The 13,987-nt window shown below is 34.6% G+C and overlaps 1 protein-coding gene across 3 annotated transcripts in view; it reads right to left on the bottom strand.

Annotated features, from left to right (window-relative positions):
* Window positions 1-13,987, bottom strand: part of LOC126965238 (fatty acyl-CoA reductase wat-like) — a 104,292-nt gene that overhangs the window by 6,549 nt on the left and 83,756 nt on the right. For all 3 annotated transcript variants that reach the window (XM_050808729.1, XM_050808731.1, XM_050808730.1), the window contains exons 6-11: window positions 13,406-13,551; window positions 11,254-11,363; window positions 8,166-8,243; window positions 5,772-5,895; window positions 2,852-2,977; window positions 1,746-1,865 (exon numbers count right to left, since the gene is read on the bottom strand). In XM_050808729.1, coding sequence (XP_050664686.1) covers window positions 1,746-1,865; window positions 2,852-2,977; window positions 5,772-5,895; window positions 8,166-8,243; window positions 11,254-11,363; window positions 13,406-13,551 — 704 coding nt within the window. The remainder of the gene's footprint in view (window positions 1-1,745; window positions 1,866-2,851; window positions 2,978-5,771; window positions 5,896-8,165; window positions 8,244-11,253; window positions 11,364-13,405; window positions 13,552-13,987) is intronic.

The following is a 13,987-nucleotide window of genomic DNA, read 5'->3' as shown; positions in this document are numbered from 1 at the left end:
ATCAATCTTTTCGAAAACGGTAAGGTTTCATATCGTCTCAACAAGGAATCGCAATTGTACATTGTTCGTTAGATGTCTTTCAGTGATATTTCTCGTATTGCACCCAATGGGTCAAAACTGTATTGTGGCCAATTCCCAATTCTTAAAATAGTATACCGCATAGTACCGTACAGCAGTATTTATCTGCTTTAATGTCATCAAATCCAGTCCGATACAAATAGTTAAATGAGAATTTAGAAAAGGCTTCAATATACTACATGTGAAAAGACTTTTCCCTGACCTTTTTTATGACAAAAAGGGTCGAGACGAACAGGACGTTCAGCTGATGGTAATTAATACGCCCTACCCATTATAATGTAGTACCACTCAGGATTGTTGAAAAACACAAAAATTCTGTGCGGCACTACAATTGTGTTCTTCAACTTGAGACGTAAGGTGTTAAGTCTCATTTGCCTAGTAATTTTACTAGCTACGGCGTGCTTCAGACCGAAACACAATAATGTTTACACATTACTACTTCACGGCAGAAATAGGCGCGGTTATGGTACCCATAATCTAGCTGGTATCAGGATACCAGATACCAGTGCAATGGAGCCTCTCACTGGTTAGTCACCCTTAGTCACGTCTTACGACAACCTTAGGCCTGGGACTTCCCTATTCTTTCTATGCCCCTTAGGTCCTTATATAAGAAGATTTATATAAGAGGTCACTGAATCACTGATTGAACGCTCAAAACTACCACCCATTCAAAATAGACTGCCTCAGACCTGAGAAGAACGGGCGCAAGAAGCTGGCTGGCTCAGCTTTTTTTGTAAAAATATGGATAAAAATGCTATATCGTACAATAAACATTTATAATTAAAGAGCCTGAGCGTGTTCGCTTCATTCCCATTCTGTGCTATCATTAAGAAAATCGTTTATGCTATAATAACCTTTCCCACACAAACGTTTTTTAACAATTATTTTAAATTCCGTAACACATTCGTTTTGTACATTTTCTGGGATCATATTATAGAAGCATATACTTTGCCCAATACTACTACACTTACTAACTGGACTTAACCGAGTAGTAGGCATAACAAGTTTATGTTTGTTCCTCGTGTTAACATTATGATTGTCACAGTTTCTAGCAAATTCCTCAATGTGCTTATGACCATATAGAGCATTATCGAGAATATATTGAACAGATTGTATCGTCACTGTAAATTGTTAACTTTCTTCCTCTTAATAATTTCGCGGTGTATTTTACTCTGCATGTATTGTGAATCCTATTTTGGGTGAAAACATCCTCGGCTTCAAAACTAAAACTAAACTTGTTATAAATTTATACCTGAGAATGAATCAAGAATAAGCAAAATATTTACAAATAGACATTTTGCTTATGATTGGTTTATTCGGATGTATAACTTTTTCCGCGTTTATTTGCAAGGCTGCTTGACATTCGGAAAATTTCAGAATTGTAATTGTATTAACAGTGTTGTCAGCGATATAGTCAACATTTTGCATATTCATGGTTTATTCTCAGGAATAACTTTAGACCAAGTTTATTTGTAAGGCCGCCTGGGTTTTAGCTCTTTTAAGGCCAGTGCCTATTGATCAATTTCACACAAAATCTATGAACATCTTCGGTTATTCCGCCCAAAAATTTTTACTGACTTGTAAAAAACTTCTACAGTAAAATTCCTCGAGTTGTAAAGAGGCGGAGATCCAAGCAGCTAGTGTTAAGTAATAAAATTTATACTTACTGAGGTTTCCTTCCGACGCACAAGGACAAGAAATCCAGGATTACAGCAGGAATAAAGTGAAGGAAGATCATATTGATCCGGTTTATCAGTGCTGATTTCGTCAACGTTAATGATATGTACCTGAAATCATTAATTTTTTTCGAATCCCGGTAGGTGCAAGCATTTATATGATGAATACGGATGTTTGTTTCCGAGTCATAGATGTGTATATGTATTTATGTATGTTTAAGTAAGCATACTGTATTAAATATATCGTTGTCTTGCAACCCATAACACAGACTATGTGCCTAATTTGTGGCAAGATAATTTGGGTAAAAGTGTGCCAATATTATTATTAGTAATATTATTAATATTTAGTGTGTTATTTTTTGCAATTGTTTATCAAAACCCATCAAAGAGTAAACTTTATAATGTTATAATTGACAATAGGATTATTTATATTTATGGAATATAAATGATAAAAGCTTAACTTTGAACGCGATTACTAGTTTGTTTTCTATATTACAGCCATTGTAAAATACACTTTTGATTGAAAAAAGTGGCCGTTGAGTTTCTTGTATGTTCTTCTCACGAGCTCTACTTTTTCCGAACATATTATGGTAGACTCAGTAATTTAAAAGAAATAAAGTGACGATATTAAAGGCATAAAAGCTATTTTATTTTCTTCTTCTTTTTGATGTTACTTCTAACACTTAAACACTCCGCCCGCTTAACCTTTCTATTGGCTATCTTAGCTTAAACTCAGCGAAGTATCAGCTGTCAAATGACAATAGCTATCGAATCAAAGATTGCGCTAAGCTCGAACTAGAATGGGTCCCGACTGCTACAAAGTTAGCTTACCAAGTTATGTGCAGTATGACGACTTTTTGTTTTAGGGTTTTTTTTTCCCAATTACACAAAAGTTCAGTTGGGTTTTTTATGTTTATTAGTTTCATCTTTTTAAAATATTATGTATAATAAATATTATATTATTGTATTTGTTAAATATTTTGAAAATGTTTCCTTGTTTATCCCAAATAAAAGAATACTTTGCTTTGCTTCTATATCAGTAATTCACATCTTCTTTTCGGTTCTTCCATATTTTTTTGTCAGTAGCTCGTACTCACCAAACAGCATTTGAGACGGGTTGTCTGTCCACCCGTTTCATATTCTGGTTAAAGAAATCTCCCCAAGTCATCCTGTTTTCCACGGAGCTCACAAAGTTGAAGATTGGTGGTTCTTGAGGTTTCACACTAGAAATAAAATAAAATAATTAATAAAAACTTAGATAATTTATACGTCTGGACGTCCACTCCATATAACTACCTAGTCCACTCTGTTAGTATTTGTATTTTATTTAGTCTAGAATCTGAAAAATCTTAACTAGTCCGCTCTGTTAGTATTTGTATTTTATTTAGTCTAGAATATGCAAAGTCTTAACTAGTCCAATCTGTTAGTATTTGCATTTTATTAAGTCTAGAATCTGAAAAGTCTTACCTAGTCCGCTCTGTTAGTATTGGTATTTTATTTAGTCTAGAATCTGAAAAATCTTAACTAGTCCGCTCTGTTAGTATTTGTATTTTATTTAGTCTAGAATATGCAAAGTCTTAACTAGTCCAATCTGTTAGTATTTGCATTTTATTAAGTCTAGAATCTGAAAAGTCTTACCTAGTCCGCTCTGTTAGTATTGGTATTTTATTTAGTCTAGAATCTGAAAAATCTTAACTAGTCCGCTCTGTTAGTATTTGTATTTTATTTAGTCTAGAATATGCAAGTCTTAACTAGTCCGATCTGTTAGTATTTGTATTTCATTTAGTCTAGAATCTGTAAAGTCTTACCTAGTCCGCTCGGTTAGTATTGGTATTTTATTTAGTCTAGAATCTGAAAGGTCTTAACTAGTCCACTCTGTTAGTATTTCTATTTCATTTAGTCTAGAATCTGAAAATTCTTACCTAGTCCGCTCTCTTAGTATTTTTATTTTATTTAGTCTAGAATCTGCAAAGTCTTAACTAGTCCGCTCTGTTAGTATTGGTATTTTATTTAGTCTAGAATCTGAAAAATCTTACCTTATCCGCTCTGTTAGTATTGGTATTTTATTTAGTCTAGAATCTGAAAAATCTTAACTAGTCCGCTCTGTTAGTATTTGTATTTTATTTAGTCTAGAATATGCAAAGTCTTAACTAGTCCAATCTGTTAGTATTTGCATTTTATTAAGTCTAGAATCTGAAAAGTCTTACCTAGTCCGCTCTGTTAGTATTGGTATTTTATTTAGTCTAGAATCTGAAAAATCTTAACTAGTCCGCTCTGTTAGTATTTGTCATTTATTTAGTCTAGAATATGCAAGTCTTAACTAGTCCGATCTGTTAGTATTTGTATTTCATTTAGTCTAGAATCTGTAAAGTCTTACCTAGTCCGCTCTGTTAGTATTGGTATTTTATTTAGTCTAGAATCTGAAAGGTCTTAACTAGTCCACTCTGTTAGTATTTCTATTTCATTTAGTCTAGAATCTGAAAATTCTTACCTAGTCCGCTCTCTTAGTATTTTTATTTTATTTAGTCTAGAATCTGCAAAGTCTTAACTAGTAAGCTCTGTTAGTATTCTATATCATTTAGTCTAGAATCTGCAATGTCTTAACTAGTCCGCTCTGTTAGTATTCTATTTCATTTAGTCTAGAATCTGAAAAGTCTTTCCTCGCCCACTCTGTTAGTATTTGTATTTTATTTAGTCTAGAATCTGCAGTCTGATCTAGTCAGCTCTGTTAGTAACGGTTATATTTGGTCTAGAATCTGAAAAGTCTAAACTAGCTCGCTCTGTTAGTATTTCTATTTCATTTAGTCTAGAATCTGAAAGTTCTTTCCTAGTCCGCTCTCTTAGTATTTTTATTTTATTTAGTCTAGAATCTGTAGTCTGATCACTAGATCAGACTGCAGATTCTAGGACTACCGCTCTGTTAGTATTAGTATTTTATTTAGTCTAGAATCTGCAGTCTGATCTAGTCCGCTCTGTTAGTATTTCTATTTCATTTAGTTTAGGATCTGAAAAGTCTTACCTAGTCCGCTCTGTTAGTATTTGTTTTTTTAACCGACTTCAAAAAAGGAAGAGGTTTTCAATTCATCGGTATGTTTTTTTATGTTTGTTATCTCAAAACATTTGACTGCGTGAACCGATTTTTATAATTCTTTCTTTTGATTCTTTTATTTGAAAGCTGGTGCTTCCCATGTGGTCCCATTGTAATTTGGTCCAGATCTAACAATGGCATCCATGAGAAAACCATAAAAGTCTTAAATTTGCTATGCATATGTATAGCAAAATGGATGATAAACTAACGAATAACACAATATTGCGCCAACCGATTTCGATGATTTTTTTTTTATTGGAAAGGATATACGTCAAAGTTTGGTGAGAGTTTGGTTAGGTGCTGATTGCGGAATCCATGACAAAGTAACGGAACTCTTCAATTCTTAGGAGCAAATTAACGATACTCAGCCGAATATTTTTTATGCTATCCGGATATTTAAGTCATCTACCATAACATAGTTATGTTCAAGTAATTGTAGTAGTCGAATATGATGATCAGTGGGACTCCTTAACGACTTACAGTAAGGGTGCGATCTATGGCAGAATTTCTAACTGTCTGCAAAAGCACTTACGTTCATTGCTGCATTGAAAATTTTAGTATATGATTATTGTAATTTTTAGAGTCGGTGTCATCCAAGATAGGTTTGTTACTACATACATAGTTATAGGTGAGATGTGCTTGAGTCGTGAGGAGGCGAGAGGCGAGAGCGGGTCGCGGCGGAAGGACACCGACTCCAAAAATAACAATACTCGTAACTAGAATTAGATTAATTAATTAAATTGTATAAAAATACGCAATTATTTTATACTTTTTAGTGCACATTATATCTATTGTTTTTGGAATAGTGTTTTTGAAGGCGATTGTTTTTTTGTTAAAAAATTTTATTTAGTCTAGAAACTGCAAAGTCTGGACTAGTCTGCTGGAATACTATTTGTATTTTATTTAGTCTGGAAACTGCAAAGTCTCACCTAGTGTTGTACGCCTGGCTCACGCTATATGAGGCAGCTATGAGGGCATTTACCACGAAGTCCACGGGGACTAGGTCAGCCGTCATATCCCGGTTCACCTGAATGGTCCTTAGCATTCCTGTAACTGTTAAGAAGAAACATTAGCCGCAAATCTTACATATAAAAGTTCACGACTGTTCTCTCGTTGGGTCTTTAAGCCTCGATCCAATTTTTTGCAATATCACTTTGTAACAGAGAGCTGCTTTGCTTTTAAAAATCATAAAAGGCATTTCGTCATCATATCAGCCGGAAGACGTCCTGCGCTGTCCTCACCCAACGTATTCTGGCGATCTTGACCAGATTGTTGGTCCATTTAATTTAATTAATAATTTAAGTCAAGGCATTTAATTTCTCGAAATTGATTCCTTTAGAATTATAATATAAATAATAACAATATATATTTAGAATAATTTGATGTCGGTCTGAGAGAGAAGAACCGGCGCAAGATTCCCAGCATTCCTTTTAATAAAATATACAATATTGTACTCTCATTGTTATTGCTATAAAATAATCATAATCTAGTCCCAGGATGTCCGATCACTTAAATATTCAGCAGTGCAGTAGCAGGATTTACGATACAGCAATTTTTTTTGTTTATATATATTTTGTTTACATAAGTGTTGTGTAACTTCAAACCTTTTTTTAAAATACTGAATCAAGTAGACCCTAAGCAGAAGCTACAATGGCGATACCTATTTTGAATGAACTCACGGATATAACTAATAAGCCGTATTAATAAAAAAATAAAAATACATAATAAACCTTAATTAATCAATTCTTCATAATATAATTGCAAAACCCTATAAAGGTGCGTACAAATTACGCGCGGCAGTCGCGCGAGCCCATGTTCGATCACAGTTGACCTTTATTTGCCGCGTGAGACAATATGTTGGTACAATTGTTAAAACAGCTAACTAGACAGACCAATTTTGGCGGCTGGAGACTAATAAACAAGCCTGCAATACCATTTTCGTGTATCAAATCAGTCAATTTCATTGTCAATTTTCAATTTTTACGTATTCGCCGCGCGAGCCAAAACTACCACCGACCCAACTGCGCGCGAGCGAGCGACAGCAGCTCCATTGATGCGGTTTTAAAAACCGACGATCAGTTCGAGCGTGGCAATGCTCGCGCGACTATGTTCGATGGTTTGCCGAGCGTAATGTTAGGTAATCTAGCAACCGCGCGCTAATGAAGACACGTATCTACTTCGTGCCTACTTGTCCTACGTCAGGCTGTACAAAGTTTTGTTTCGTAAATGTACAATTAATTTGTTTTTATGAAATTTTTAATTATTTGCTAAACCAAATAATTACTATATTTACTTTTTGCTAAAGTAAAGTTTTAGATTTAATATTTATTATAACGATGAATTAGTTCTACCCGTGTCTTCATTTATTGTTGCACCATGATGTACCTATTTATGGAAAAATACTGAAAATGCTTACAAAAACAGTTTTATGTTTAAATTACTTTGCTTGAGGAGTGCAATCGATGGAAGTCCAATATCTTTAAATCCATAGATTCTGACTAAAGTTTTAGAGGTTTTGTGAGAAATATAATCTAATATATAAAATTCTCATGGTCATGGTGTTAAACATTGAAATCCTCCGAAACGGCTTGACCGATTCCCATGAAATTTTGAGTGCATATTGGGTAGATCTGAGAATCGGACAACATTTTTATCCCCCTAAATGTTAAGGGTGGTCCACACGAATTTTTTTATTTTAATTATTTTTAACATTTTTTTTTTTAATTTGTTTGATTATGATCAGCATTAAAAAATACATACAACTTCAAATTTTCACCCATCTACAATCATCAGTTACTTTTCCATTGCGATTTTAATATCGGCAATACAACGTTTGCTGGGTCAGCTAGTAATAATATACATTATTAAATTAAAATATTTTAGTGACTTATTTAAGTGACGCGAATGTTACACATTTAATAAAATATTTATTAAACTAAGTTAAAATTATTTTAAAAATGAAAAACTTTTACGCAAAAATCTAATGTATAAATACAGCTAATAGTAGTATTATTTAAATTATAAAAAGTATTTTATTTAAATTATTTTATTCAAAATAGGATTTTAAATTACTTAATGATCATCAAAAAATGCTGCCTTTCGATATATATGCCTCAGACCTGACAAGAATGGTCTGCGTTTATTTTGCGCCAACCAAAAGCCTTTCAAACTCGACTTTACCGAGACCGACTAGTAGGCATACCAAATTAATATTTGTTCCTGGTGTTAACATTATAATTATGACAGTTTCAAGCATCGCTAATATGTCTGAACATAGTTAATATATTATAGAGGCAAGAACTATTACTATTATAGATACATACCACTGCCCACAGCAACTCCCGTGGGACCGTACATATTGTCCAACCAACATTTCAATGGTTCCCTTGCTGTTGAGGTCACTGGAAGAAGCACCATTTTGATTAGTATAAATTATATACCTATTGCATTGTCTTCCGAAAACTTCAAACACTACAAGTATGTCAATCTCACTGAGTCAGATGTGGATATTTTAAAGATACTTACTGGAGACCTTTCACTTTTTTCAGAGGACCTGTATATCCGAGTGTTTAGCCATCCTACCTACTAAGCTAGAGGTCCTGGGTTCGAATCCCGGTAGGTGCAAGCATTTATATGATGAATATGGATATTTGTTTCCGAGTCATGGATGTTTATATGTCTTTATTGTATGATTAAGTAAGTATATTGTATTAAATATATCCTAACAGAGGCTATATATGCCTAATTTGGGACAAGATAATTTGTGTAAAAAGCGTGTCAGTATAATTATTATTTTCCGCCCGTAAACCAGCGTTCTTAGTTCACTTCAATGCTAATAAAGTTTGTATAATATTTTATTATTTATGAGGGAACAATCAAATCTCAAGTTATGTTTCGAGGCAACGGCCCATGGACATCTGCAAAACCAGGGTTCAAGATATGTTGCTGGACTTTAAGATGGGAGTAGGCTCTTGAAGGTCCCTGAGTCGTATTGGTTCGGGAAAAATGCAACCGGGAATTTATTCCACAACTTTGCGATGCAATAAGTTCCTTACAAAACGCGCAGTTGTGGAATGCCAGACGTCAACATGATACGGTTGGTATTTAGCGTTTTAACGTAACGTCCGGTGGTGGAATTCGACCGATGGTATCAACCTGGACAACACCTATGAACACACTCCGTGATATATGCGGAAGAAGATGCAGAGAGAACGAAGGAAAGAAATCAAGCCGATCAGAGATTACTTGATCGTCGATGACTCAAACTCTTCGTTGTATAAGAAGAAGCTGGTACTGGTAAGCGCCCACCCAGAGGTGAGAACACTACTCCATGTAAGGCCAAATATTATATTATAGTTGCGATCGGTGGCTTGAAGGTAAGTACTATCTCGCCCTACTGAGTACATAAAGTTTTTTAGAGGCCAATTTGGCCTTCTCTTCCAAGTGACCATGGAACTGAAAGTCGACATACAGAGTATAAGGGATTAATTTTAGAACTAAATGGATGTTTTGTTAATGACTGAAGGTAAGGAAGACATAGAATCAGAAAATATTACAGTTTTATGAAGCCTTACCAGTAATACATATTCTACTGCTTTTAGGATGCCAGATAACTCACCATTGTATAATAATAACAAATACGAGATTGAAATTGATAAGAAAATATTTAAATAACTCATTGTGTCCCTCAACGCAGATCACCCACCTTTTTTTAGTTTAATTTTTTAGTCTATTTGGTTTTGCTTTTCAGGTGAACTTGGCAGTCATTCTAAATTTCGAAACTACTGATTAATGTAATGACATATCGGAGCTACATTTAAGATGTCAACTGCGGATACCAGACAGTAAACCAGAGCTTACTGAACATAAATTTAAGAAATATATTAAAGCTTCTTTAACAAAAAAGGCTCACTATAGTATATTAGATTATATAGATCATAATAATGCATGGTTTTTGAATGGTTTTGCGGTGATCATCTAAAGTTGTATGGTATTATTTTAAGTAGGCTAAAGAAATGGCATTTAAAAGATGGACTGGGAGTTTCTTATCCTTTCTTACCCCACTTCAAAGCCTCTTTATGAACTGATGTAGCGTCAAGATGTTTACCAAGTGTTATTGCAATGTGTAATGTTATTCTCACTGTTTATGGTGATTAAACATATTTCTATTCAATTCTATTCTATACTCCTAATGACTAAGTCTCCTTCCCTCAAATATATGCGAAGGGAAAAATAGCTGGTCCAATGGTCAACTCGTGAATGGGTGCTGCTTGTGGTGCCAGGTCGACCTATTATAGTTTATAAATCATTATATTTGTTGGATGCAATTACTAATTGTGACAGGATTCACGACCATCATGTTCACGAAGCATCCTTACACAAATAATGAGATCAAGCACTAAAAGTTTGATGCATCCAATGTACGATAATTTATATTTATACAGTTAATTCTTTATTAGTTTTTATGACATAATTATATATATTTTTTAATATTTACAAATCTTATAACTATATTTACAATACTACGACTACATAAAATTAAAACTATCATTACGTGGAAGCGTACCAAGAATACTGGCAGCATTACCGCGTTGGATAGCAAGGCTGATCCGTTGACCGAAATAGCTGCCAGCGCTTGGGTTTCCAGTAGCCTTATTGAGGCGCGAAGATAGTATTTTGAACATTCTCCACGCCTCTGGGCCCCACGGGCCAAGTGTCTCGACACCAAACGGCACAAAGATGTATGACTCACTGAGACCAACATATTTGCGACGCTTGCTGTCTTCGGCAGTCGAAGCAGCAGCCCCAGCACCAACTGACGTAACTTGGACATGAGAAGGAGCCAGAGTGTCGACGCAAGTAGCGTCCCACACCAGCGCCCTTCCCCGTGCCCAAGCCACCAGCGTCATTCCATCAGGACGCTTGCCATCGCGGCGGGTAATACCATTTGGCTCTAAAACTGCTGGTATATTAAGAGCGGCAAATGCCCTGCGGATGACTTCATTAATGCTGGCGTGGCGACTGATACGGCCTGCCGATTTTAGGCAGGATAACCCGTGGCGTCCAAGAGCATCTACCTGAACGCCACATCTACATTGATGTGGTTCATTCAGTTTTATATAATGACATAATTTATATTATTTAAATACGACTCATATTTTGGACTTATTAACTAATTTGTTATGTATACATTACAGCCATTGTAAAATACTCTATTTGATTGAAAAGTGTGGCCGTTGAGTTTCTTATACTATGTTCCTTTCACGAGCTCAACTTTTTACGAACATAATATAGTAAACTCGGTTATATAAAAGAAATATTTGTTGTGACTATTCATAAGCGCTTAGTGAAAGCCTAATTGAATAAAGTTTATTTGACTTTGATATTTTATTTTATTATAAAGTCACTCACCTATAGCTGGTCTAAATATGCTGAGGGGAACACCAGAACAATGTTTTCTCAGCTCCTTCTCAGTCAACGCTTTTGTAAAGGTATACGTGTTGGGCCATTTGCCGAGAACTCTGTAAAAAATTAGGTTTCATCATTTAATTATATTATAATATAACTTACTGGCATACGTTGGAAATATAAGCAGTATTTTTTCCATACAAAATTTTCGAAAAAAAATCAAATATAAATGAAAATCTCTTTATTCATGTTGGTCGTGGAAACGACACTTATGAATGTCAAAAGTTTTCTTTTCTTTTTACATTAACTGCCACTTCGCAAAAGGTTGAGTTAATAAGAAGAAGTGGCAAGACACATTGCCACTCTTTTAAATCAACATTTACACTTTCCTCGTTTTACTTGAAATCATTTCAATTACAATAATATAAAGTGATGCAACAACTTCGAAATTAGATATATTTTTTATATTTCATTAATACCTGTGTTTGTCTGCTTTTAAATTTTCTGATACCTTAGTTTTTTGTAAGTTGTAAATTACTTCAAATAGGTACTATTTAAAACGATTTGATCTAATTGGCCACAAACAAATGCCTTGTATACAAAAATGACAATAAAAAAAGCGGGAAAAAAAGATACATCCCTACCATACCAGCAAAACTGGTACGTAAATCTAAGGCTGAGATCTATAAAGCCTACTAAGACTTTGCTCAGACTTTACTTACATAAAACTTAGCTAAATGTAATAAAACGCGAACTTGACTTTTGCATTGGGCTGTCTTGGCTTAAGCTCAGCATAATTTCAGCTGTCAAATGACTATAAAAACAAAATCAAGGATTATGCCAAGCTAACACTTAGGTAAGTTTTACGTAAGTAAAGTTTGAGCAATGTTTTAACACAATACAGTGATAGAACAGTACTTAAACTTCATACTAGAGCGCCGGAATCGACGCACGCACACATAAACACGACTTACACGACCGCTAAGCAATCTTGGGAACACAAAACTATTGAGTGCCACACCTTGCGCCGCTGAAACCGCTGTCTGAATTAAATAAGATAACGTTAATTATTAGCTAGTCATCCGTAACATAGACTTAGTAATAAAATTTAACAACACAGCATTTAAAACTTATCGCAATAGACGTAAATATTATTCTATTACTAATCTATACATCTATACATATAAATAAAATTGGAGTGTCTGTTTTTAATATTGAAATAACCGTTTTTTACTACATGTATATGAATATAAACCAAAATTGCGTTTTTTACAACTTTTGTCTGTCTATTTGTTTGTTTCGGCTAATCTCTGAAATAGCTGGACCGATTTTGACGGGACTTTTATTGGGAGGTAGTTGATGTAATAAGGAGTAACTTAGGCTACGTTTATTTTAGAAAAATTCTTTTATTTTAGAAAAATAAAGTACTTAATGTTGCTATATCCAAGAAACGGTCTAACTCTAAAAATAATTTATATGGCAAAACAACGTTTGCCGGGTCAGCTAGTTTATGGTATAACTATCTGATAAAAAATCATTAAAGTAACATGTTTCAATCCCAAACCTAAAACAACACACAATAAAAAATTAAAAACATATTTTAATATTTTGTATGTACCAACCCTAACGCTCCGCCCAGACGTAGGTATAAATTTAAAGGAGACCGCTGAGTTACACTACTGTTCTATTACTTGTACTGTGTTTAAGTACGCTATATAGATCTCAGCTTAAGGCCGCTATCCCGAGTGATCCATTTCTTGACGGATTATATAAAGCTTTTATATTTACAAAAAATATTTATATGTCTACAGAATATGAGAAGAAAATTAATTTTTTCTTTACATTTCTAACTTTAATAGACATTGCGAAAAAAAAATCACCAAAGTACCCCTAATTCTAACAGTTGGAGCCATGCTAATCATTCAATCTAGATAAAATATTGTATTAAAAAATTATTAATTGTCTACCGAAACCATTTAACATGACATAGTTGTGTTATTTTTGTAAAGAAAATTGTATAATGTTTGTAATAAATTAAAAATGCGTCTAATTCTGTATTAAAACTATGGCGATCTTGTAAGAGAGAGGTAAGCTAGCTCCGCTCGATTCCTCAAAGCCGTTGACTCGGTCCCCAGCCTTAATCCCGAACACTTACTTTGGTAGCAGCGTGGTAATTTGTTTATCGGTCAATTTGTCTATCATCTGCTGTAGTTGCGCGCTGTCTGCTTCACATGGATAGTATTTCTCTTCAACCCTCGATAGATGGGAGTTTGAATAAGCCGTCGATATGTGCATGAAGACCTGAAAGATGAGGAAAAACCTTGAGTAATTCCTTAGTAGTAGCAGATATGTGGGAGTCTCCTTTGCAAAAGTTGCCGGCTAGATTATGGATACCACAACGGCGCCTATTTCTGCCACGAAGCAGTAGAGTGTAAGCATTACTGTGTTTCGGTCTGAAGGGTGCCGTGGCTAGTGAATTTACTGGGCAAATGAGACTTAACATCTTATGTCTCAAGGTAACGAGCGCAGTTGTAGTGCCGCTCAGAATATTTGGGTTTTTCAAAAATCCTGAGCGGCACTGCATTGTAATGGGCAGGGCGTATCACATACCATCAGCTGAACGTCCTGCTCGTCTCGTCCTTTATTGTAATAAAAAAGAGCAGAGCTAACTCTATCTGCAGTGTTTGTCACGGGCGATACCTCCACCGCACATATACATATATCTGTAGTAGCTGTA

Source organism: Leptidea sinapis, chromosome 7, assembly GCF_905404315.1.
Source record: "Leptidea sinapis chromosome 7, ilLepSina1.1, whole genome shotgun sequence".
Classification (NCBI taxonomy): Eukaryota; Metazoa; Arthropoda; class Insecta; order Lepidoptera; family Pieridae; genus Leptidea; species Leptidea sinapis.
Note: the sequence above shows the minus strand (reverse complement) of the source record. Positions and strands in the feature narration are given on the sequence as shown.